General features: G+C 39.1%; 2 protein-coding genes across 13 annotated transcripts in view; one reads left to right on the top strand and one right to left on the bottom strand.

Annotated features, from left to right (window-relative positions):
- Positions 1-15,364, top strand: part of PPP3CB (protein phosphatase 3 catalytic subunit beta) — a 47,066-nt gene extending 31,702 nt beyond the window's left edge. For 4 of the 11 annotated variants that reach the window (XM_048311229.1, XM_048311228.1, XM_048311232.1 and 1 more), the window contains 3 exons: positions 3,443-3,469; positions 5,065-5,094; positions 6,757-8,496. In XM_048311229.1, the coding sequence (XP_048167186.1) occupies positions 3,443-3,469; positions 5,065-5,094; positions 6,757-6,935 (236 nt within the window). In that variant the 3' untranslated portion in view covers positions 6,936-8,496. Of the gene's footprint in view, positions 1-3,442; positions 3,470-5,064; positions 5,095-6,756; positions 8,497-9,022; positions 9,082-9,701; positions 9,774-14,985 lie in introns of those variants that run through there. The other 7 variants (XM_048311230.1, XM_048311234.1, XM_048311233.1 and 4 more) reach the window with 3 other exon arrangements.
- ANXA7 (annexin A7) lies at positions 12,088-25,365 on the bottom strand. Of its 2 annotated transcripts, none has more exons than XM_048311238.1 (13): positions 25,261-25,365; positions 23,666-23,723; positions 20,664-20,883; positions 20,247-20,348; positions 19,090-19,130; positions 18,723-18,825; positions 18,345-18,439; positions 17,560-17,673; positions 16,133-16,303; positions 14,468-14,638; positions 14,279-14,354; positions 12,963-13,075; positions 12,088-12,437 (listed from the first exon to the last, which is right to left on the bottom strand). In XM_048311238.1, exons 2-13 carry the CDS (start codon positions 23,720-23,722, stop codon positions 12,315-12,317), a joined length of 1,386 nt encoding a protein of 461 aa, XP_048167195.1. In that variant the 5' UTR covers position 23,723; positions 25,261-25,365; the 3' UTR covers positions 12,088-12,314. The 2 variants fall into 2 exon arrangements, with proteins under 2 accessions (XP_048167195.1, XP_048167196.1); XM_048311239.1 differs by having other exon boundaries at positions 25,276-25,320.
- Positions 25,366-25,733: the final 368 nt, after the last annotated feature.

Raw genomic sequence — 25,733 nt, 5'->3', positions numbered from 1 at the left:
TCTGCTCTCCATTAAAATGGTTTTATTATAGCCCTGTTAGTATTTTCATTGACAATGTCAAATACTTGTTGATATTAATATTAACAAACAGCTACAGACTGCATAGTTCCATATTATACTCCATTGACAGATTGGAATGTGCTACGTTTTGTACCCTGGTAATTAATGCCAAAGTTTGTTCTCTATGTTGTTTGTCAAATGTTCTATGTATAATTGACCTCCCTGAATTGTCCTTGTAACATGCTGTTTCCTTCCTCTGCAGATGTAGCTGCTTTCTTAGATCTGTCTGTCTCTCTCTAGGTATAGATGTATGTCTGTATAAGTGTTAAAATTAAACCACTATCCCAGACACTTGTCTGTCTCTTGATGTAGAAGCAATGTTGTAGCACCTTGTTTTTGAGGTTTGCTGCATTTGCTGCTGCACATTGTCTGTGCATTTGAACAATAATGTACTTGAAAAATATTCAATCATTTGTTATAAAATCAGCTGAGAATAAAGGGATTGAATTTAAAACTTGTAAATAAATCAAAATAAAAGGGTGTTATTAAGTGTGCATATATTTTTTTTTGCATGAAAATAAAAAGAACTCTATACAAAATATACCTGTAATCTGGCTCATTGAATATTTTGTGAAAGGTTTTTATTAATTTTTTAGTTTGTTGAATCATTGGATCATATTTTTCACAAGGCCCATAATGATTAACTAGGATTAGGGAGAATGCTCTGAGCTTGTACCAAGTGTATTAAAAGAATGAAGTCCATGTTTTCTGTTCTCAGTGGTGAATAACTAAAATACACCAGTCTGAAACTGGACTTCCTATCAGCAGCACTCTTAACATATTCAAAGACTTTATTGGCCACCATCAGGCTTTACTAGGAAGTATAAAACTTCTGTGTGGGAACACTGAATTTTATAACTGTTGAAAGATTGTGAATATATGAATACCACTTTTTACACAATCTGTTTTCCAAGAGTAGCTGCTTTTCTCATTTCATGATTTAGACTCTACGTGAATTCCTTATATTTTCTATGTAGCTTTTTTTAAGCCTTTCACTATATTTTCTATTAAACTATCAAGCTGATTTTTAATAGCTTTGAAACAGGAATGTCACATTTAAAATAATTTTTCAGTGGACATATAATGTCTACAAGTAAGTTTATATGTCCAGTGTGTGTATGTGATTGTTTTGTGAATGTCTATAACAAGAAATGGTGTATGTTTCCTAATCCATTCAACTATTCCAAAAACATGTTCTAGCTTTAATTTTCATTGTTTAATAAGAAACTTTATTATGCTTAAAAAATGAGTCTGCATTCCTCTCACTGATTTAACAAATTTTTTTTCCATGTTGCATTACAAATACCAGAGAGGATCAAACTGACTAGAAAATTTTTTTTACATAAAGCATGTGACTTTCTACCATTACTGAAAATGTGGGACATTTGGAAAGTATGCAAAATGCATTCTGGATTTTTGTGGGTGTGCGTTTTTTCTTGACTAGAACTTTTGATGGCAATATTCCTTGATGCACTACATTAATATACCTCATTTGTTTTAGTCATGTTGATTGTTCAAAATAAATCGTGCCAACTGTTAGTTCTTAAACTGAAGTAACTTCTTTTTACTGATAAGCATGTTACTGTTTTCAGTCTTAAAAGAGTAGTTTTCAAATTATAACGCTCAACTGCAAAGGTAGAAGTAAACCAAAAATAAAATAAAACTTCGCTAACTGACAATTTTCTAAATCATTGTAATATCAGAGAATTTATATTCTTGACAAAAACATGGTCACCAATAGTATAGTAGGATTTCTTACTACAAATATTTAATTACTCTTTGAAATGTTTCGTACTGTGTTGATCAGTATACTATCAATAATTTAAACTAGTTAGGCTTGCAAAAATGAAAGAACATAATATTAACTGAAGTAATTTTTTTACTCCGTTCTTTTGTTTGCTTAAAGATACACAGAATTGACCAGTAAGCCGTAGGTTTTCCTGGTTTCAGTCTTACAAATGTTCATTTTTCAATGGCACATTGAGGAAAGGTCTAGTTACGCTAGTTGCTATTAAACCTATAAGCAGCTTTGAAAGTGATAAGAAATTGGAGTGTATATCTACGTTTCTCTAGAGAGCTGGGCTAAAGTTATTTTATCAGGGCAAATAGATATACACATATATGCAATTTTTGCATATATACCTATTATAGCTCTTAATGTCAGTAACACTTTTCATACGGGGTCTTAGCAAATGCCACTGTTCTGTCAGGACTTTGCTGAGCCCAGCTGCTGTGTTTTGTGAGCTGCTGGCCCTTCTGCTCCTCTTCCTTGGAGGGGCGGTGCCTGGTGGCTCTGCCGTCCCAGCTGGCAGTGCCGGGACAGATCCTCACTGCAGCACAGAGCAGCCCAGGGGAAATGGCAAATGCAGACCGTAGTGAAGGGCTAAAAAAAGACAAGTCAGTTCAAAAAGATAGTTCTGGAAAAAAATGCAAGCCTACATCCTATGGGAGAAGTCAATGTATGAATTTTATTTTTCATGAATGTATGGGTATATTATTTTAAAATGAGTCATAGCTTACCCGTGGATAGCTTTAATGTGTTAGGATAAAAACAGACTTTGGGAAATCATGGCCTTCGTATATTTCTAAATTTTTTAAAATGTTAATTGTATTTTATGATTTTTGTTGCTTGCATAATAATAGCTGAAATACTAAAGACCATATTAAGTACTGTTATTTAAAATAATATTTCCTCGTGACTTATTTTGTGAACTGAATTCAGTAAAATTAGCTTCCAAATTGAGCCAACATCTGATAAAAAATGACAAAACACCTAAAGTTTTATTCAGCAACATACTAAACACAAGTCTAAATTAAAAACTCTGAAGTACTTCCATGGACATCGGTTGAACTACTGCCCTTGCTATTAGTCAGAAAGCAGTTAAGATAGTTTTTTGGGTTTATGTTGAAAATTGGCAAGGATTTTCTATCACATCCATCTGTTAAGTAAAACAAGGGGAGAGCTGAAATTAAGGATGGAAATGCCATTGAAACCTATTGCTTGAAATCAGCTCTCAAGTGAGAATTTTCAGAGCAAAGACTTCAGAATTACCTGTTAATATGATCCAGTATTTATTTGAGGTTTATCAAAGTCTACAAAAACTAGAGTTTTAATTTAGATATACCTGCAAAAGAGAATCCAACAAAATTATTTTCCAAATTGAGTCTGTACAGGTTTTTTAAAGTGCTTGTATTTTCCAGTCAGTTTGTTCTTTTACATTAAGTTGAAAATTATCTTTTCCTTAACTGTGATGTATATTCCAAGGTCTTTTTGGAATAGTAGTACTACAAGTAGAGTGAACTAGGAGTAAATTTTGAAATTTGTATTTATGACCAAGCTACATAATTTGCAGAGATAAATCAGTATTCGTGATCTTTTCAGGAAAAGATGAAAAGAAAGACTCCACAGGTAACAGGAAATGGTGGAAAGAGGTGGTTTTTTTTACGTAGTTTCGTATTTGTATGGCAAATTGATTATAGTTTGAAAGTATGTATTTGGTGACTTTCTAAAAGAATTCTTAAAGTAATTTATTTTTAGAAATAGAGGAAGTTTCTCTCCCTTAACATAAATATAAATAACCATCCATACAAGTGGCTTTTTGATTTAATTCTGGAATTGCCCTTGTCTCTGTAGATTTAAGTGCTGAAATATTTTAGCTTTTTTTTCATTTTTTGTTCCATAGAAAGTGCAGTATATGAAATACAAAATGCTGCATTTTCCTTAAGTATTTATTGGATACCTACTTAATGCAAGTATCCAAATTTTTTTAGACTGTCTCAGTGAAAATTAGAATCTTATGCAACAGTGAGCTTATAACATAATGTAGGCAATTCATACATAACATAGTGTAGGCATAGTGTAGGTGATTGGTTTTGTTGGCTAGGAAATGAGAAGTAATGAACTTAAATCTCTTTAAAGAATTCTATTCTGATCTAATGCCCTATTTTCTTATAGAGCTATTTTCCCCAGCACTTGCTTGAATATTCTGGTATGATTTGTGTTGTTAACAGAATGTATGAAGCACTACACAAGTAGGTTTACCTCTGTGTAAGCTACTTTTACTTAATATTTCTGAAATTGTGGTATTAGAGGCATGGCAAATAGTAGGGGAGGTAAAAAGTTGTTACCAGAATTGACTTAGCTACAGTTCAGGTTGTAATAATAATAACAACCTTACGTTAAAGCTTTGCCTTCTAGAGCTAAAACTATAAGGAAAGATCTTACACGTGAGAAATCACAGCTGATGTCACAGTTATTTAGTTAGAAAAACAGCTAGTGAGCTAAATGTTTTTCATATTCACATTAATTCACCCACTAAGACTATGTTAAATCCAGACCTCTTCCTGCTGTAGACTTTGTTGTTGATTCAACTAAACAACTTACAAGACTTTGTAAATATGATTTGCTAGATTTGTCTTTTATGGCTTAAATTTCACAATTCAGTTCTCAGAGGTGCCCATTTTAGCTTAAAATATTGTGACAAATTGAAGTACTAGTTAAACTTCAGGGAGCTAATGATAAAGAGGAAAATAATTTCGAATTATTAGAATGCTGGTCGTGTTATTTTTATAGTGTCCTACCTGGTAATTTAATGAAGCTCACTAATGCATTTTAATCTTCAGAAATAGTCTCAAATAGATTTTTAGTATTTTTTTAAACCATACCACAGCTTTAGCATCAGTTGAAGTTTTCTATTGCTGTCTTAAAAAAAGCTGAAACAAAAATCACAACCAAAACTTACAGAAATGTATAGTTAATAACATCAGTTAATTAGTGTTACTTTGACAGACTTTTAGTTGATAAACTCTGTTAGCTAAAATTTAGGAAAAATTTCACTTAGACTTAAAAACAACCCCCCAAAAACTTAATTGTCTTTTTAACTAATTGTAATCTAATCTGGCTTAGCATACTATATTAAATTGATCATTGCCTTTTCTGCTATGCGATATTACACTCTTCATCTTTCTCATTCATTTTGCATGCATCTGCTCACTTCTGTACAGCCACTGTAGAGGCAATTGAGGCTGAAAAAGGTATGATCAGAGTCTTTGCCCTTGGCAGAGATCTGTGGTGTCTGGGAGGGAATTCAAAAGTACTCTGTGTGGGTGTGTTTTATTTTCAACTTGCACAAGCAGAGATGAATCAACTGCATTGATTCATCCATTTTACATGTAACATTCATTTCTGGCTTTAGGATAATGATTATCTTTAATATTTTAGGGAAATTCTTGGGGATTTTTGGTCTCTTTTGGTTTGTTTTTTTACAAAATATACTGTAGGTTTTTGTATAATAGCATGTTGTGATATGTGGTATTGTCTTGAAGTTTTTAAGAATAGAAGTGTTTAGTGTTTTTTTTCTGCATTCAACTGAAGGTTTTGTGTGATTGTGGGGAGGGGATGTTATATGTGGAAGGAGGGTTTTTTATGCATGCCTTTTCTCATAAAATCTATTTAATGGCTTTGAAATTTTTTTTTTTTTTACCTTTCTGTGATATCTGGTAGTGCAAGATGTATAACTTTTTTTCTGTAGATTTTGAATATAATTTATTGTTCAGATTTATTTCTAGTATTTATGGGACATTAAATTCAATGGATTATCAGTGCTTCTGTGCTAAATAAGTTGTGTATACGTTATATACATCCTCTGTTAGTGGTATTGAGCAAAATGCCATCAAATTATTTGGTTCAGAGTATTCAACTTCAGATTGTTTCTTTTCAGAGAGACTTTAGTTTCTTCTTGCTCAGAATTCAATGAAGTGAATGAGAAACAGCATAGCAGTTGAGAGAGCTGCCTTTGGGGTTTTTCAGATTTAGTCACAAAGCACCATTTAATGACTGTATTCTTTGTTTTTTTAATTAAGGAAGTCAGATCTCCAAAAATATAAACAAGTGCCATATTCTGTTCTCACACACACCTGCAAGAGGTCCTGTTGTTGTGAGTGGAAAGCTGTACTTAAATCTCCAAAGAATTATTTCATCCCAAAAACTTCAGTCTTATTATGTGGTCAGCCATTTTCAGGTGTAAATTCAACTACAGACCTCATTCATCAAAATAATCAGTAGCAAAATAATACCTTTTTTCTATACTTACTTTAAATACATCTGTATTTAAATGATACCATTGTTGAACCACAGTGCTAACTTGGTGACTGTGGTTGTGTCCATTTCCATCATCCACATGATTAGCACAGTGTGAACCACATCCTGCAGTTTTGCCTGCATGAAAACTGCAGGATCAGGCCATCGGTGCGTGTGCAGGATGTAAATCTGCTACTACCTTTGTAACCCTTTGCTGCTTTGCCTCCACTGCACTTGCTGTGCTGCTTAGATCTTACTGACATTGCCCTGAAGAGAAGGGGGATGTTAAGATTAGCCCGATGAGCTGGGCAGCAAAAGCACAGCGGTGATAGCTGGCCCCACCAGGGACACGCAGAAGCAATCAAGTGGGCTTAAACCCCTTGATTCCTACTTGCAGAATATTTGCCATACTTTGTTCTTTTTGTAAGGAACTGAAATCATGATTGCCATAAACATTTCAGAAAAGCAGGTTATAGAATCTTTTAGCTATACAGTTGCAGGGCCATAAGTTTCTTTGGCTGATTTTTTACCTTTTTTTGAACATAATTTGTTAGAAAAAGTATATGCTTTCAACTTATTTTTCCATTACTGACATATCAAATTTGCATTTTGTTAAGCAATACGAGGATTCTCTCCACAACATAAAATCTGCAGTTTTGAAGAAGCAAAAGGTTTGGATAGGATCAATGAGAGAATGCCACCAAGAAAAGATGCTCTTCAGCAAGATGGTATTAATACTATAAACACAGCAAATGCCAATGGAAACAATGGAACTGGCAACAACAATGCACAGTGACCACATCAGCTTCTGGTTTACTCACTCATGTCCTGCCTGAGAATTCCTAGATTACTGCTTTTTGATGCGACAACAAATGAAACAGGGGGATCACTTGAAGTGACTAGTTAATACAAGGTGGAAAACCATCTGACTTGATCCCACTGAAGAGAGACCATCATGCTTTTGAGACAACAGCCCCTCTCTTACACGGTGACCCAACCTCCTGAGAGCGTGTGCCTCACCCTTTCACACCAACATCCATCACTGGCTGCTGCAGATTGGAAGAGATCTGGGGAAAGAAATGGGCTGTTCTCACTAAAGCACACCTAGACTAGCATCTTACACTTATCGTTGTCAACACTTTTAAGTTTACAAATGGGATTTTTCTTTCAGTAGAGGTAGTTTGTTTGTTTGTTTGTTTTTTAAAATCAGACTTTCAAATGCAACCCTAAGAGCTAACTATTTATTAATGGACATTGGTTTCATGATATGTCTTTAAAATTATAGATTAGAATGGTCTTAAAATATCTGAGGCTGCAAAAACTGTATTTTAAATAACAGAAAAAATGCCAAAAAATTTCAGTTGGTCATTCTGTAAAATGCTGACCTCAGGTTTACTCCTTAGATGTTGCTAATTCTATATTGTATTCACTGTATTTTTTAGTTACAGCTTATCAGAAGATTTCTATGTAGGAATGTTTATTACTTGAACACAGATTTAAAAAAAAAAATATTTAATTTAGAAACTTTTTTGCCCAGCTTTTTCAAGACTTTTCCCCACCTTGAATTTAAAAAAAAAAATTATATATACTAATTTTAAAAGTAAGAAAAATATGGAAGTGTTAATTTTAAGGTACTTTTAATTGAACTTTGTACATTGTTTAAGTAAATTTTGATTCATATCAAGTCTGTAAAGCTTGGCATTGTATTTTGTGTATGCATGTTTTCATTTTGCAAATATTTAATATATAGACCTATGATGTACATCTATAGGTTACCTAGATGTTATGGGTACTTTTAGTTTATTGTGAGTATTACGGTTGCATAAATAGCTAATAATCACTGGGCTGAATAGCTGCAAGCTTTTTATTATTTTTAAATCTGTAAAGGAAACTGAACCTGTATCGGACATACTTTTTGTTTAAGCAAAGCAGCGCGTAAGCAATTGCTCTGTTCAACTGCTAAGGCATTAGTGAAGTGTAAACTTGAGACTGCATGTATTTTGGTATCTACAGGACTGCTTGGTTAAAATAAAAATTGAAGCCCTGTGCTAATTTGTTCACAAATAATGGACTGTACTGATTGCCAGTGTACTTTGTTATATATTTTGACATTTGCTATATGTCCTTCTTATCCCCTGGAACACAACTTGAAACTGATGTCACTAGAGTTCATCTCTCTCTTTTTCTTTTTTCCTTTTTTTTTTTCCTTTTTTTATTTTCCTTTTTTTATTTTTTTTTGCCATAAAGTAAAATCTGTACATACCCCTAAGTTGGAAATTTTATGCATGTTCTGAACTATTAAAGTATTTTATAAACGGTAGCACACAATAAATTCTGTGCATGGGCTGCGGCTCCTATCACTGTGTATTGGTTTTATTTGGCATACATAGGTCTAATCTGACCTTGAAAATTGTTTAGACATAGTCTTCAATATTTAAGCTATTCAAAGAAATAGCATAGAAGGTCAGATTTAGCTTGCAGAGAACTAGCTGAATGTAAACACTATTTAATTTATATTTTATTCCTGCTGCTTTTTTTTTGCTTTTCAGTTCTCTCTCAGAGATATTTTGTGTGTGGTAAACCAGACATCCACTTTTGGTTTGTACACGCTTGTCAGAGCAGGGTTAGTGGACTCTAGAAAGACTCTTATGCTTAGCTGTGTTCCATATGTTGAACTAAACATTTGACTACTGAAGTGTGTTGGGGCAGCTTTTTGGGCAGAGGGGGAAAATTGTTTGTTTTGACAGTCTGTACAGACACATAAATGAGTCTTTTGGAATATTCTTTTTAAACTAAGGACAAGCTGCTGAACAGGATGAGAATTAAGATAAGTGACGCAGTGTTGGTAAGGGAGTTTTAATATTCAATTTTACTTTATTGCAGATGCATTCTAATTGGAAATTCTTCTCAGAGTTTGAGTGCAGAAGATCAAGTTAAAAATGGTAAGTTTTTTGGCTTTTTTATGAAGCACTCCCATGCCTGCGAGCTGTACAGTCTGCATATGGTGTCATATTAGAGCAGAACAGAAATCTATTACGAAGTATGACTGAAATTTTATTATGAACATGGTGATGGTACCTTTCTCCTTTTAAGTGCTAGTGGAAAATGTCTCAACCTCACAAGAAACTATTTGTCCTGATTTGATACTCAGATCTTGGTTGTGATGAGGATTTTGAGTAGCTGGAATTGTGTATATGAAGAAAATATAGATACAGTCTTTGTGTGGAAAGACCTCACTGTAATTGGAGAGAACTGGTTCTGATACTTGTATAGCAGTAAGTGCCCAGCAGCAATGATGGTCACTTCTGTGAGGATTCCCTGGCAGCATCCATTTTGCTGCTTTAAGGACTCCCTTCCAGTGTCCATTGTCTGTAGTAGTTTTTGCCAGATATGAAGGCAGATCTGCTGTAAAGGAAAATTCACTGTGTAGTTGTCGGCCTGATTTCTCATGCTGTGTTTCTCCTGTCACCCTTTAGGCAAGTAGTCGGGTAACAGGGTTATATCTGGGGGTGTTCCTGTTTGTAAAGGAGGCACTCATTTTTTACTACTGTGTTTCTGTAAGGTGGAGTCTGGAGCTGTCTCTAATTCTTATATTGTTTGGGAGAAGAAATTATATCCTTATTCCCTGAAAACTGTAAGTAGTTTGCATTACTTGTTTTATGCTTTCAGCGTTTTACGGAGGGGAAGAAAAAAAGAAGTCATCTATATGTCCTTAGTCTGTTCTTGGGTAGAGAGGGGAGAAGGCTTGGCTTTGACAGCCAAAGGGGACAAGCAGCAAAAGCTGCGAGAGGCAAGGCAGGTCCCTGGTTTGAGCTGGTGTGGTCACTGCCTCCCTGCCCTGCCCTGGGCTCAGCAGACACATGTGGGTCACTTCTTCTGAGCAGATGGGTGGGACCAGCATCTGTGGTGTGCTTACCTGGAGGGCACCAGCAGCGAGTATTCAGAGGTGGGCTGGGGTCTCTGCCCCAAAGAGTGTAACTGTGTGTTGGTGGAACTGAGAAGCAGAAGTACAGACTATGCTGGGTCAGGTTTTAGGGGATTATTTTCCAGCAGGGACTTGTGCTGTCAGGGAATGTGCTGCCATTTGCTGAGCCAAACGGGGAAGAACAGCCAAGTTCACAATCTACCTGTATCCAGTTCAATGGCAAACAAACACCCTCACCTCCCAAAATTATAGTGTGAAACAACAGCTTTCCTTTCAAAGCTTGTTAAATTCAGTTGTGAAATGGAAAAATTGCCCCAGTCTCATGTCTTCAATTGTGAAGATTGGCCCCTTGCAAAAAACCAAATGGTTGGGATTGAGGCTGTTTTTCTCTTAGAAAGGGAGGTCACTTCCGGTGCGAGTCTAAATGCTTTTGGAGGGAAGACTCTCCTAACAGCTTGCTTTTTTCCTAATGTTTAATCTGAAAGCACTATTACATAAGTTATGTAGAAAATTAAGGCTTTTTCAGAGGCAGGATAGACAATATCTGTTCAGTCTTTCCTTGCCTATTTTTTGCTACTTTTTTTGTTTCATTGTCAATCATTCAATTCTTGCTACCCATTTAACAATTCTTTGTTGCTAGCATGTAATGAAAATATTTTTGCCATAAAACAAGTAAATGTTTTACATTCACATAGAATAGAACATAGAACCCTCTTCACCTGTTCATTTTCTAGTGATAGTATGTATGAGCCAGATTTAATCAATATTCTGCTTTGAATGACAAGTGAAGTGGTAGGGATTTTCAGTCACATAAAAAGATAGATATGCACTAATATGCTTTAATTATTAAGTGTTAAGGTGCTTCACTTGTAAGGAAGTTTGTTCATGAACAAAGAAACAAGAACCAAAGCTTATAAGAATCTTGGTCAAGCTTGGAAAGCTGTTGACAGATGGGTATCTGTATACACACCCGTATATCTATCTCAGTGGATACTTGCACCAAGATGACCAAAGCAGTGCAGAGTAAAATGTCTTCTAATCTCTCCAAATCAACTTCCACTGATTTTGTATTTGAAATAATTAATCTGACCCAGCTGAACTGTATTTCCCACTATCAGAAAAAGTTTATAGTCTAAAATCAGACTTAGGTTGCAGACCAGTGATATAAGTAAAATAGATAAGCTCTTTTGGTATGATACACTTGATAATCTGTTGTTGCTGTGTAAAAACCTCTGTGTTCATGCTGTGCAGAGTGAAAGGTTTGTCATATTGGAACCAGCGCTACCAGCCCTAGTGATTTTTGTCTGAGAGATACTAGAAATAGGCTTTTGCTTTTTGTGTGTCCTGTAATGCAATTGTTACTTGTTAAAGCATTGCTGAAGGAACACACTGCCTACTACTGCCAGACTCGAAGCTTCTCTTAAATTTATGGCTGGGGACAAATTCACTGCAGCCTTCTAAAAAAACCAAATGTGCTGTGCAAAGTTACTCTCTTTAAATCCTTTGAAAACATCCACATAGTCATTTATATTGTGTAGGTCACAACTGCTTTGGGTTGGATTTACAGGTTAGTTTTAAATAAACACTTTTTCACTGCTCGGTCAGCTGCTGTATAACCTACTCCTTTATAAGGAGAGACTTCAAAATCAGATCCAAGTTGATTTCTCCTTTTCATTGCTGCCTTAAGCATAATGGTAACTAATCAGTAGTTTAAGGAATTTAATACCGGGAGTACAGTCAGATTCTGCCAAGGCCCCTAAACTGTCAGTGTATTGTGACTTAATGTTTTTCAACATTATGATGGAAAGACATTAAAAGGGGACGGGGTGTAAAATGCTTTACATCCTAGCCTGAGGCTTTGTTTCTCTTCCACAGTAAGCTCAGCAGTTTAGGTATTTCAGGAAACCTGTTGAGTGCTGGAGATTCATTTGGTTGAAACAGTTGACTCCTACAGAGACTCATGCAGGAGTGCAGTAGAGGGGAAGTGGTTTTGTCTGGGTCAAAAAGACTGAGGCTTAGGGTCTAATAGACAAGATGTATCTTTTTATTATACAATGAAGAATATTACGTGCTGTAAATTAAGGCATTGTAAGTGCAAAAAGCTTACTGAATCATCAAGAAGGCATATTTGATTATGCAACCTTTAAAATTACTCTTTTACAAGGATAGTTAGTATCTATGTAAAGCATGTTTCATGTCCTTCAGTTTGTTTAAAAAAAAAAACAAACCAAAAAACCAGATAATTCTCTTCTATTGCCCAACAATTGCCAGCAGCAACTGCCGGTAATCACCGCTTGTATCACTTGCTATCATTGTAGCCAGTGTCTTCTGATACATCTGTGTGAACATCTGTTTAATTTGCACAAGGTCAATCTATGCAAAGACAAAAAAAAAAGCAGAAAACTTAACCACAGTGTACGATTTAAATCCTAGACAGTCACCCCACATCTCCTCCCTTGCAAACTAGAGAACACATGCCAAGGGTGAGATGTGCAATGATTAACCCTGTGCAGTGGACAAGCCAGCTGGTCCCTCCAAGGACACAGGAGCAGCTCCCCAAGCAGAGTCCAGTAGTTGTTCCATGCTTTGTTAGGATTGTGCTGCCCTAACTCTGAACAGGTGAACTTCTCACCTGGAGGTGCTCATTTGCTATGTAGACGGGAAATAATAGTTAAAAAGGAAAACAAGCAGTTACTACTATCTAGCCAGACTTAATTAAATTACTACGTGAAAGCTGGCTTTAAAACTAATTTTAATACATTCATCTAAATGTGAGCCCCATAAAAGCTTCATGCAGTACATGTTTTTACAGCTGTGAAAGGAGGACTAAGTGACAAGCTGGTTTGGGTAGATAACTTTCTGCTGCATGTGACTTGTACACAGGAGAAAATTTCTTACCTCACTGCGAGTGACTACGATTCTGATGAGGGTAGAATCATCTGTGCCAGCTCCTTTCATAGAATAATAAAGTCTTTCTGCAAAAAAGGCTGGGCGATTTAAAGCACATTGCACTGCAACAAAGTATATTGTTAGGATTAGTTCCAGTATTGTATCCTGTATAGTGATACCTGGCAAGATCAACTCAGGATTTTTGCTGTAGACACCTAGAGGTTGGTATTAGTGAAGATCCAGTTACTGTGAATAACGGGACCTGTTTATAAAGCTAATAAGCTTATTTTCAAGTTGAACAAATGAGTTATTCCTTCACACAAAAACTTATGGTTATTAGCAGTTAACTCCTCTGGGGAAGTGCTTTTCAAAGCACTGAAATCTTAACTCTCAAACCGGTAATTCAAAACCAGTTCTTCTCCTTGGGTAGCTGGTACTGGGACACAAGGTATTTTACTCATGTTCCATTGCTAGAATCTCACTAAGAAAAGTACAAAGGTAGAAGGTTCTCTAGTAGTTCTGTAGCTCTTGTAGTTACAGCATGTATTTTGTTTCAGGTAGATTGTTCACACTCAGAGATGAGCCGTTATTCTTCTACCTTATTCTCAGACCTGAATTTTTCCCATTAAACTCTGAGTAGAATATACTCTGGGAAGTTTTTGCTTATCCATTATGGCTACAGAATTGCTGTCATTTGGGTGAGCACTGATACGACTGGTGTCTCCAGATTTACTAAATATTACTGATTTTCACTATCAGTTAATTGTGCTGAATTGTGTTGAACTGCTTTGCTATAACAAGTCGGTAGGAAAAAGTGAATTCAAACTGGCGCCTTCTATTTTGCTGAGCTTTTTGGGGTAGATGGTGGTGGGGAAGGGGGTGGAAAAGGAACTGTGCCTTCAGTAGGTTCATGTTGGCTCTGAGGTTATCTGTGTGGGTGGCTCAGCTGTCTCTGCTGAGGAGCTGCACACCCAGTCACAGCTCTGTGACACTGGTACCTCCTTTTGCAGAACTCTGAATTATACAGCTACAAGCACTAACCAGTGACCTTTGGTTCTGTGCACTTGCCTGCCTTCCCAGAGAAGTGACAAGTAGTTCCTCTGTGGTCTTTTCTTATTTGAAACTGACTTCTTCATGGTGGATGCATGTTTTCTTCATTTAAGTGCAAGATGAATCATTTGAATAATTGAAGCTACTTCTGTGCTAGCAGAGTCTCTGATTGTGGGATCATTTGCCATATGGCCAGTGCTGAACTGGATTCTTCTTTGATTACATTTAGGTTTAATTCCTAAAGGATAAGGGGAGGGAAGAACAATATAACTTACCAATAGTCTTCAAACCACGTTCCACATTTCCAGAAAATTCTCGGTCAATGCTGCTTAATAAATCACGATTAGCAATCTACAAATAAATGAGATTAATATGTGGATGATGAAATGCAGTAACAACTGGAACCTCAATTCAAGGTTAATTACATTCACCAAGCTTATTTGAAATCAGTGAAGAACTCCTACCCTGGAGTATGCCTCAACGGTTGCTTTCAGTTGGGGAAAACTTCTGCTTGCCAGAACCATATTAAAGCAAGATTCATCAGTCCCAAGTTTTCCTTCACCGGCTTGGTACAGACGCTGAGCATCTTCTTGAGCTTTTTGATAATCCACAGTTTGATTCTCATCACGATTACCCTTAGTGCAAAGACAGCAGATTTCAAATAAAATTTCACAGAGAAGGCTATGATTTAACTGCTTGCAGGGTACATAGACACCAAGCATGCATCTTCAAAGCTTGAAGCAGAAAGAGAAATAGTTTGAAATACATTACATTGCTTTAAAACTCCTCTTTGGTTTAATATTCTTTATAGGAAACAAATACAAAAGTGGCTCAGAACCCTATCTGTAGGACATGCTTTAAACTGCAGATACACTGACTCAGATAACTTCACCCTACAAACCATCTCATAGTCCTAATTGAGTACTGTACTTAATTCTCTATTTTACTTAATAATGTAAGCTTTCTCTTGATTTGTTTCTAGGCTTCAAGTTGCAAAGACTCTTCCCAAATGAACTAATGAATTATCTTACTGAATATGCACACCTGAAATATCTCAGGTTTCCCTCCTATTTTATTTAGAAGTTGCTTATTTCAAGTAAGAATGTCTCCAGAAAGCACTTACTACACTTGTGTCAGTAGGGCTTGTATGACATTTTATGTGCTTTGGTGGTTGTTTTGGTTTTTTTGCTGCCCAGTGCATGGATGGATACTGCTAAACATACTGGCTGACTAGGCTGAATACATTCTCTCGAATACTGTTGTATCTGTAGTGGTTAATATATTATTTAAATGATGTGATTGTCAGTTATTGTAAACTACTGGATTTATCAAAATAAAAATTAGCAGCATGAGTTTCTCCAGGTTTGCTTTCTTCTGGATTTTTACTTTTAACCAAATATCTAGAGCATAGGTGAACTCTCACAAAGGTAGAAGCCAAGGAAGTAGAGAAGTGTCATAGAAATTCTAACACAAAATAGGCAAGTTTATCAGAGAACTGTGGGAAGTTGCATTCGTTACATATTCCTAAATATGGGTAACTGCAAGTTACTATTCCTCAACCCAAAATGAGCCCTAGTAAATGATACGGGATAAACAAACCCCAGTGGTCACCTGAGTTCAGCAGCAGCACCTCCCTAATTCTGGTGATGTAAGGGGAAGGCAGGCTATGGAGTAACTTGGGAAGCAGGTTTTGCCCTCTGGCACATCTTACCTTGTTTGTAGGGATTCTCAGAGGCATTCTACATACCACGGAGGTTATCCAATCAGCTTCACCCAGATTACTTTGTTAACATATGCAAAAAATAAAAAGCATCCTGCTCTAAAAGCAGTATAGAGCACTGCTTTAGGGAACCACTTGGTTGCATCTGCACAATATTTCCACATAAATTCTGATACTAATTGAGGGTGCTAAATTAGGTCACACAATTCATCATGGATTTGCGGATAAGAAGTATCTCTTGAGGAGGGACTGAAGAGTCACATCTTAGGGAATAAATTAATGACCATGGGCTAATTTCTTAAAAACTTGCCTCTAACTAAGCATACACAGGCTATTTATGGAGCCATTGTGACTACACACATCAGACTGTACACTGTTATCTTATTAAAAAAAAATAATTAAAGCTCACTTGGCACATGGATATAAGTAATCGTTCAAAGTGTCCTGAAGTGTCTGATCTGATGTCTTCTTCAATGTCCCTTCCAAATTCTGATTTATAGCAGTTCACTATTTCGCGAATTTCCTGGTTTGTCCTTGTGCAAAGGATCTCAATCAACACACTCTCCTGCGTGCCTGCTCCCTGTAGGCAGAGAAAACAAAGGCATAACTACAGAGCACTACCTATGCAGTTTTCTTCAACTGTGAAATAATACCAGTCATCTGGTATTTCAAAACCTAATACAATCTACCTTGTAAGAACAGTATCCTTGCAGTGTGAAAGCACCAAGTCTACTGTACACTTAAAATGGAATGAAGATTCCTCAAACATGCCATTCTGCACCAGTTCAGAGAAACAGCCCAAAACTATACATCCACATCAGTGACACTGGCCAAAGTTAACTGGAAAATGGTTTAGGAAGGAAAATTCTTTGGCAGCCTTAATCTGGAAACTTACTATAGGAAGGTAGAGCCTTATGATTATCATTGAAGTCAAAGGTACACATGTAAATTCCATTCTGGTCAGTACACAAGTGTGTTTCCTATCCAAATGTGGCTGCTTCCTCAGCATGGAACTTTTTACAGATGCTTCCCTCTCCCCACAATAAAAGTTAAGTGTGATTTCTGTGTACCGGGGGATCTTACTGGCATGGTCATCTCAATTCAGGCAAGGATTAGATAAGAGAGGGGATGTATGTGAGACTTCTAGGAAATCTTATATTATGAATTTTTGAAAATGACTATTCCCCATTAAAGGCAGATCTTCATTTAAGCTCCATGTTTTCTAGAAGGTGTGCATTCATACATGGGTTGAGTTACTCATTTCCACTATCAGCCACCTGCTAGCTGCTGCAGCTCAAGCAAGACGTTCCAGTCAGCTGGATGTACCAGTTTATCTGAGTTAAAAGTTTAAACCAACTTGCTCACCTAATCTCTAAATGCTGTCTTTATACTTGGACAGATACATCCATCTGACCTCAAGAAATTATTTTTTCATTGTCTTTTTTGGGGGGAAAAAACGGATAATCCAAAAATACCTTTCAGTAACAAAGGTTTGTTCCTAGTAAGGAAAGGTATGTACCTTTAGTTTAAACAGTGACTATGGTTTTAACAGCACCGTGGCCCTTTTTAGGTTCTAGCAATAATTATGTCCAAGTGGTAGAGAACAAGGTTCTGTCCTGCTGCGTTTCTTCCTCTACTGAGTGGACATCTGCCCTGAATTGGCTAATCCTGCAGAAATCATCTGGAACTGGGGGACACAGCAGAAAATAATTTTAAGCCCTGCAATTCCAGGATTTATTTGACACTAGCAGATTTTTCAACAATGCTGGGACCAGGTATTCTTAGATGAGCATTTTAAGGTCATTTTAAACTGTTTCCTTCACAGGAATACCATACCTTCATTGCATGACGTAAGCTCCAGGCATCATAGTAGGTACTAGGCATGAAGAGCGCTAGAATCAGTTCTTCCACATTACCACTTAACTCAGACTTCAGATCTTTAATTAAATCCTGTTCAATTACAAACACAAAAAGAGCTTTGCAGAGTGTTAGGCATATACAGATTATATACCAAAGAAAGATCAAACTAGAATTTACTTTTATGACTTATTTCTACCTTTGTGCTGTTTTTCCTGTAAAGCTTTGTTTCTTATGAAAATCTTTCCTCTGACACCTCAGCTCTTCTCCATTATCTCCTCACTATTTGAGATGTTATTAAATGCCACAACTACAAAATTTCACTTTAAGTTGCAAAGATGACAGAGGGAAGAAATTAAATTAACCTGGACTTTTATTTACTATCCAATCCTCAATCAGTTTCTCAGTTTTTTCTTGGGAAAAATATTTCAGTGCTGCTTTGTGTGCATAAAAAACTCAGTAGTTTCAGACACAAATACAAGGGCAGTTTAAGCTTGATTACTTTCCATCAAGCATTAGAGAAGCAGAGAAGCTTCTTGCATGGTCAGGGACAGAGACAGCCTCCAGCCTTCCCCCACCCCTGCTTCTTCCAGGTATCAGGACCACACTATGTCAAATATCGCAATATATAAGGAACATAACTAAAAGAAGTATATTTTAAAAAATGTCCAAATCACTCCCCAGGACTAAAATGCAACCAGGCAGTTAAAGCAGCAGCTGAAAGTTTGGTTTTGTTTACCAATTCAAAGAACTAGTGAACGTACCTTGCCATACATAGTCTTGAAAGCTGCCTTGATTTTTTGCCTTTGATCATTGGAGCGGTTAGCAACAACATTTATGATGGCCTGCTCATCAGTTCCTTGGAAACAGAAGGGCAATGTCATGTAAGAATGCAATATAGTCCCCCCCAAAACTGTGCATTTTATACTGTTGCATTTGGGCATAGTTACATAGTAAGTGGCTGCTATTTAAGTCTACCAAATTTTCTATGGAACTTCATCTACTAAATAGCCTAGGCCCTTTTGAAAATGTAACTTTTGAAAAGCTGGGCGGGGGGGAAGTATAGTTAAATAAAAACTGAAGAAAACAACAAAATGGCATTAAGAAGTTAGATCAATAGGAACGAAAGCTTCTTTGCTTACCAAAACCCTTCATAGCTTTGCGTAGAATTTCTGCATCCCTTCCAGCATCAAAGTTTGGAGCAGCTTGAATTGTACCCTGGGTATACTGAACCACTGCAGCAGGCTGAAAATAAGAGTCACACATAACTAGATATCTGCACAATATAAATTCAAATTAAAATCACAGCTCTGCAATCAGTACTTCAGAAGGCACTGTCCGTTAATTCTCCATTTCTTACTCTAACACAGAATGAGGGCAACATTACTCTGAGGGTAGATGGAAACTCCTGATGCAGAACACAGTCTAAACCATTGGAAATCAGCTGTAAAAACATTAAAACTACAGAGGCCACATAAGATTAATTCTAGGAGAGAAAACAGCACATACCGGACCAGGCATTGGGGATGGTACTTGTCCACCAGGAAATCCTAGTGAAAATAAAGAACAAGATAGAAGAAATTAATTACATCTCCTCTTATTGTAAAAATACCATCTAATCTGAATATAAAGCCAAACCTGCCACTGTACACAATCTGTTTCCTAAGTAATGATACCTACCACAATCAGTAACTGAATTTCTTTCCTTGGGAATAATGGGAAGAAGCAATCACGGATTCATTTTGATACATACACTAGCAAGACAATTCTAAAATTACTAAACTTACTGGTGCTGTGGGAACTGGAAGGATCTCTCCTTAAGAAATTCTGCTATTTTTGACAGAAGCCAAGATAGCCCAAACAAATGAAGAATGTGTGTCCCATGCTCTCTTTAAAAGCCGTTATATACACTTTAAAATGCCTAGCATGTAAACAATAAATATTCAGAATTCATTGCTGCAGAAAGGATTGAAGGAATCTCATTCTGTGATCAAAAGCACTGTGAATACAAAAGCTAAAACTATTTTTTTTGTACTGGAATTTTATTTTTATTCATAATATGTATGGACATTCCTTATCATTTTAATAGAAACTTAGTACCAGAGTTAACAAAGCAATCATAAAACAAAAACGTTTTGCTGCTTTGAATTTCTTTAAAACACAACTGATATATTCCAGGACAAAAATCATCTCTTATAGTAAATGACCACTTAAAGCATTACAAACACTGCACTGCTTTTAACACTGCACTGCTTTTAAGCAAATGTATGCATTTTCCTTTCCTTTTTCTCCAATATGCCAGGGATCATTGTGAACACACAGATCTGAAAAATGCAATTGAGATTAACAGAACTGCTAGATACTTATTGAATATGGACTCTGGATTTTACAGTTCTCATCAGATACTTGCAGTTTGAAAAAGAATAAGCACCTAAACCACTGCATCATGACCATTATTCAGGGACATCCATCCCTTTTGGATGTAGCACCTACGGAACTGGTTCTCATCAGCCCTTCAGTGGCCCGGTCAAGAAAGGTGGCAGGAGGTGCACAGCATACAAACCTCAACAGCTACAAGTAACAAAGGTAAAGGCCTAATTTCTTACTACCTATCCTGGGGTCTCGGTTTAACCTTGGGTGCTTAAAGTTTCTTATATATGACATACCTGGAATTTGTGCTGGTCCACCTCCAGCATAGCTTTGGGCGGGAGGCTGCTGTGGATAGCCACCAAAGCCAGGGCCAGTGGGAGGCACAGCAAAGCCAGGGCCTGGAAGCAAAGCCAGGGGAAAAAACCCAGACTTTAGCACACTTAGTATTTTGTACTTGACTTCTTTAACACAACATGAGTCAGGTTATTGAGCAGAGCTACGTAAGAGACCAGTTTCTCCATGTAAGTGCAGTGACCCAGAACCACCAAGGCTCTGCCATCAGCATGCAGGTATTTCCTGCTGGATGGCAACCTGGCTGGCTGCCTGTGTGCTGCTGCCTGAGCTGATCACTGAACAAAGCTGCTTTTCTTTACTACTTCTAACGAGCACAGGGAATGCTGACACTGGAAATCACTCCTGGCTGGTACTCTTACCTCCAGAATAAGGTGGCATTCCTCCAGCCTGGGGAGCTCCAGGGAAGCTCCCTGAAGCAGGGTAGCCCCCCAGGGCAGAATATCCTGCTGCCCCTGGAAATGCAGCATTTGGTGGTGCTGCAGGAAAGGTACCTCCTCCTGATGGAGGGAATCCTCCAGGAACGGTGGTGGGATAGGGGTACTGACCAGCTGGTGGATAGACAGACTCCTGTCCTGTTGGCTGAAACACAGAAATGGGATGTCTGTATGCCTGTTAACAGCACATTCGAGTAAAAACTCCCAAGCTGCCAGAATGTCCACATGAATAATAACAACGTGAATTATACAATTAGATGTAGGGCTTGAAGCAGCAGCAGCAGAATTCCTGAAGCCTGGGTGGGGTCCTCTTGGTTGGGTTTTCTGATGCATCTCCTTTGTTGACACAGAATCAGAGGGTGCTGCAGGGTGGAAGTCACCTCTGGATGACCTGTGATCCCATCCACCCTCAAAGCAGGGCCAGCTTTGGAGTTGGGTGAGGTTATGCAAAGCCTGATAGTCAGGTTTTCAGTATATACAAGGAATGGCAAATTCACAGCCTCTCTAGGCCCCTGTTGCAGTGTTTGACTGCCCTTACAGTGAAAAATGTTTTCCTCAAACCAAATTGCAACCTGTATTTGCTAGCTGCCCTTTCACTGTGTACCCTGACACGAGTTGGCTCCAATGTCTCTATGGCTCCTTCTCACGCAGCAGAAGACTTGCTCTTCTCCAGGCAAGCAGCCTTCCCCAGACATGCTCCTCTTTGTTCACATCTTTGTTGTACTGGGAGGCCACAACCAGACACAGTATTCCAGAGGTGCTCTTGCTGAAGCCTGGTGTGTCATTAGCCTTCCTCCCTGAGGACTTGGCAGTGCTGAGCCACACTTCACTTGTCAGCCACTGGGACACCTGGTCCCTTACTGGAAAGCTGCTCTTTCTATGCCACACAAGGAAGAGGTGAGCTCAGCTCAGCTTGCTCTCTATGAATCATCAGGAGCTCACCCCCTGTTACAAGACTTGCATGAGCACAGTAGCTTTGAAACTTCTGCCTCTATTGCACAAACAGTATTTTCAAATGTTACAGGGTAAGAACTTCTTGGGAGTTTTTTCCCACTTCCTTTGGAATCCAGGTTATAAAGCATGGATATTCAATGACTAATTCTGGATCACTGAGTCAGAGTGAACACCTCCTACAGGTTTTAAATAAAAAGAATAAGTCCAACACCTATATATTTGTTTTGCTACATGTATGATTTACCAGCCATACCACAAAGGTTGCTATTAGCATTAAGATATATTAGAAATATTTACTTTAATGATCTGGATCTCTAAGGGAAAGCACTGTAAGGTAAAAGCCATTATACTTGATCTTAGAAATCAAGTATTTAAAATCAGCTTCATAATGAAGCATAATGGATGGACCCATTACTCCCTTGCTGGGGATCATCTTTACTGAATAGCTTTAGAAATATGGGTCACACATTACATACAGTACACATTCATTCTTGACCCCAGAAAACAGAAATAAAGTGCAGAGCAGCAAAGCCTAGCTCCAATGTTCTCCTTGGGTTTGGCTGCCCCAAGATTTCTACCCCCAAATTTCTGTGCCCAGGCTATATAATATTCTTTTTCCCAGGGGTGCAGTTGAATATTTCCCTGCTAGACTCAACAAAAATATTTTATTGGAATTTAGATTCATAAATCCAAAATTAGGATCCTCAAAAGCCCTGCTCAGATAACTACCAGTGCTGCAGAAAAAAATAATTTCACATATGCTTTTTGAATTGGTTATCACATTGGGCATCATCAATGAGAGTAGGAAATCATTGATAACAAGTCTAGAAGGTCTTTTAAATGAATTAATTGAAGTTGGCCATTTTTTAAATGCTAGCTAAGAAAAAAAAATGTTTTCAGATGTAGTTAAAAATAAACAACAGCTAAAATCATGAGGGTTCAGCAGGACCTTGAGGGGAGAAAAGAAATCCCGGAGTTAATAGTCTTGTTTCTAATATGTTTGTCTTTAGTTTGACTGACTTTAATGTTTCAGAAGAAGTAAGGGTAGATTGTAAAGCAAAATCATCAGAGAATTTATTGCATGTATTTATATGCATATATTTATATCTTGCATTTATTTATAGCTTTTCAGTATCTTAATGACATTTAGGCTGAGATCCATGCTTAAGTCTGGTTCTGTATTACATAAAACACAGGTAAAATTCCCACAATGACACTATGATCAGTGCCATGATCAGTGCCATAAAAGTACAGAGATGAATCTAGCTTTGAAAAATACTGCAGGCGTATCAAAAAGACTGCAGTATCAGCCATACCTGCTACATTTTAGCCTTCCATTACGTTTCCTTTAAAATTTTTAGTTCATTCAGTTGTGCGCTGAAGGTGGAACAGTCCTGTGGATAGGGTAGTCAAGATACAGTGTCCTCTATCCTCAGAAAAATATTTACTTGGTGTCATACGAATGCTGGGCTACTTGAGTAAAGTGTTCCAAGCTCTTCCTGATGGCTGTGACCACTGAAAATTGTTCAGCATCTCTCTAAATCCTGGGATACAGCTATGTGAGTATTTGGTACAGATTGATTCAGAGATTACCTCTAACCCTACATGTAAAGGGCCTCCTATTTATAGAAGAAACTTTAAAAAAAGAAGAAAAAGAGAAAAAGAATTATTGAGATGAGACAACTATATTTAAAAAAACAAACTCACAAGAAAAAAATAAAACAAGACCAAAGAATCAAAGACCTTTCTGGAACAACAGACATCATTAACAAAACTAAGCTTCCCCCTTGGAATTCTTGTGTGACAGCTGTAAAGTCACCTTCAGAGATACACAGATGAAAACAAAGAGCATAATCACTAGAGAATAGGGTACATGAACGGACAGCTACTATTTACAGACACACGGAGCACAGTAAGGATTTCATAGAATATAAATGCATTAGGAATGTAACACATTCAAGAGCCATACTTACAGGATAACCTGGGAAAGCAGGGTAGCCATCAGAAGGGGGATAACCTGGGTATGACATTCTAGGGAAGAAAAAAAAAAAGAGATTTTCACTGTGAAGCACTATATATGAGTTTGTAGTAGGTATTTTCTTGCTAATTACCTCTTAAATCACTTGAATAATATGTTTAGTAGGTTTAGAATTGCTCGGGAGTACTTGTCAGCTATTAACCCACAAAACTTTTCCTTTTTTTCTCTCCTACATCTGACCACAGCAATCAGAATTCAGAAGGGAAGCATCTTCAACTTCGTAATTAACCACTCTTATTCAGGGTCAGACAGACACTTAAGCATGGTAAGAGGCTCAAACCTCCAGAAAACTCTGAAATACAGGGTACACTTTGAGGTTCCAGCAGGAGGGAGCTGAACCCTTTGCCATGACAGAAATAGTGCAGGCCCCAGTCCTGCACTGCACCAAGCACCTGTATCCATCATCCTGCACTGCTCCGCTCAGAGGGGTAGTTCCTGGGAGAAGAGCAGTACCCTAGCTATCCCATTTAAAATGATAATTTGATAAGAACAGGAGTAATCCCTCAGCATTTCTTCATTCGTGGAGCAAATTCCTGTTTCCTGACAGTAACTGTTTATTTTAGTCACATTTTTAACAGAGGGACTGGGGGAGTAGGGGCAGAGATCATCCCATCCCGCATGTTGCCAACCAGTGGGCAGGGAGATTCGAGACCATTCGCCAGGTTATGAAACATTTAATGACAGGGAAAAAAAATGGACTTTAAATTTGGCACAAGCATCCTCAAGTTGAACAAGAGCTCTGACATAACTACTTTTACAACCAAAACAACAACAGATTTTCCCGTCAGACTGTAGTTTTCCCCCGCTGTCCCCGGACGGGCGCAGGGCGGGTTAAGCCGGGGGCCGGGTGTGAGTCAGCTGCGATACCGGCCCGCGGTAAAACATCAGCGGACGCGCCGCGCTCGGTGTGTTGGGCAGAAGCTCAGCCGGTAAACACGGAGAAGTCTCCCCTCTTCCGGAGGACGGGACGGGACGGGACGGGACGGGACGGAGACGGCCCCGCACCGCCCGCGCCCCCGCCGCCTTTAAGGGCCCCGCCCGCCGCCGCCCCGCTCCGCTCCGCTCCGCTCCGGGCAGTCACGCATCGCCCCAAGCTCCTCCCGCTCCCTCAGCAGCCAGCCGCGGGCCGGCCCGGCGTATCCTCCGGCGATGTGGAGCTGCGGGCGGAGGCAAGTATCCCGGTATCTGCTTCCCCCGAGGCCACCTGACCTCGTCCCCGCTCCGCAGGGCCAGGGCAGCCCCCGCCGGGGGTGCGGCTCCCTGGGGCGGGCGGCACCTCCCTCGGCCGGACACCTGCCGAGCCCCGAGCCGGGGGCGGCCGCGGCTCCGGGAGCGCTGCCCGGGGCTCCATCCAGTACGGCAGCGCCTCGGGCCTGGGGCCGAGTCCCCCGGGCGACGTGTGAGCAGAGCCGGGGCTGCGGCCGAGCCCCCGCCGGTGCGAGAGGAGCCGGCGGGGCCGGGCCGGGGGCTGGGGCGAGGGGCACGCGAGTCGCGGCCGGCCGGCTCCTCCCTCCCCCCCAGCCACCTCACCTGAGGGGAACTTACGGAGCCTTCGGCCTCTCTCCGCAGCCACACCGCAAAATGGAGCCTGTGCGGCCGGCGATGCCCGCCCCGCCCCCGGCACCGAGCCCGCCCCGGCCCGGCCCACGGGCCGTACTCCCCGCGGGCAGGGGCACCGCACCCGGTGCCGGCAGTGATGGCCCTGCCAACACAGAACCCTTTGCTATGTGTGCGGGTTCGCCCCGTCTCGCTGAAGGAAGGCTGTGAGATGCCCGGTTGTCCCTCGGGACGGACGAGAGGTAAGTTCACAGGCTCAAGTGTCACAAACGCAGAGCCGCTCGCCAGTGGAGCTGTGTCAGGGGAAGCGTTCACACAGGAAGCGCCCGGAGATGCCGTCCCACGGGAATCCTTTGCCACCCGCTAGGAAAGGGAGAGAAAAGTCCACACTGCAGTTTCCCTTTAGCACCACTGCAATGGAGTTCAGCCCCAGTGAGTGTAGTTCT

This window comes from Corvus hawaiiensis, chromosome 8, assembly GCF_020740725.1.
Source record: "Corvus hawaiiensis isolate bCorHaw1 chromosome 8, bCorHaw1.pri.cur, whole genome shotgun sequence".
NCBI classification, from domain to species: Eukaryota; Metazoa; Chordata; class Aves; order Passeriformes; family Corvidae; genus Corvus; species Corvus hawaiiensis.
Note: the sequence above shows the minus strand (reverse complement) of the source record. Positions and strands in the feature narration are given on the sequence as shown.

Coding starts and splice junctions, on each gene's coding strand:
- ANXA7 (XM_048311238.1), bottom strand. CDS start 23,722: ATGTCATACCCAGGTTATCCCCCTTCTGATGGCTACCCTGCTTTCCCA. Junction 18,440..18,722: donor CAAAGCTATGAAGGGTTTTG/GTAAGCAAAGAA, acceptor TCTGTTTCCAAG/GAACTGATGAGCAGGCCATC. Junction 14,639..16,132: donor TACTTATATCCATGTGCCAA/GTGAGCTTTAAT, acceptor CTTTGCACTAAG/GGTAATCGTGATGAGAATCA.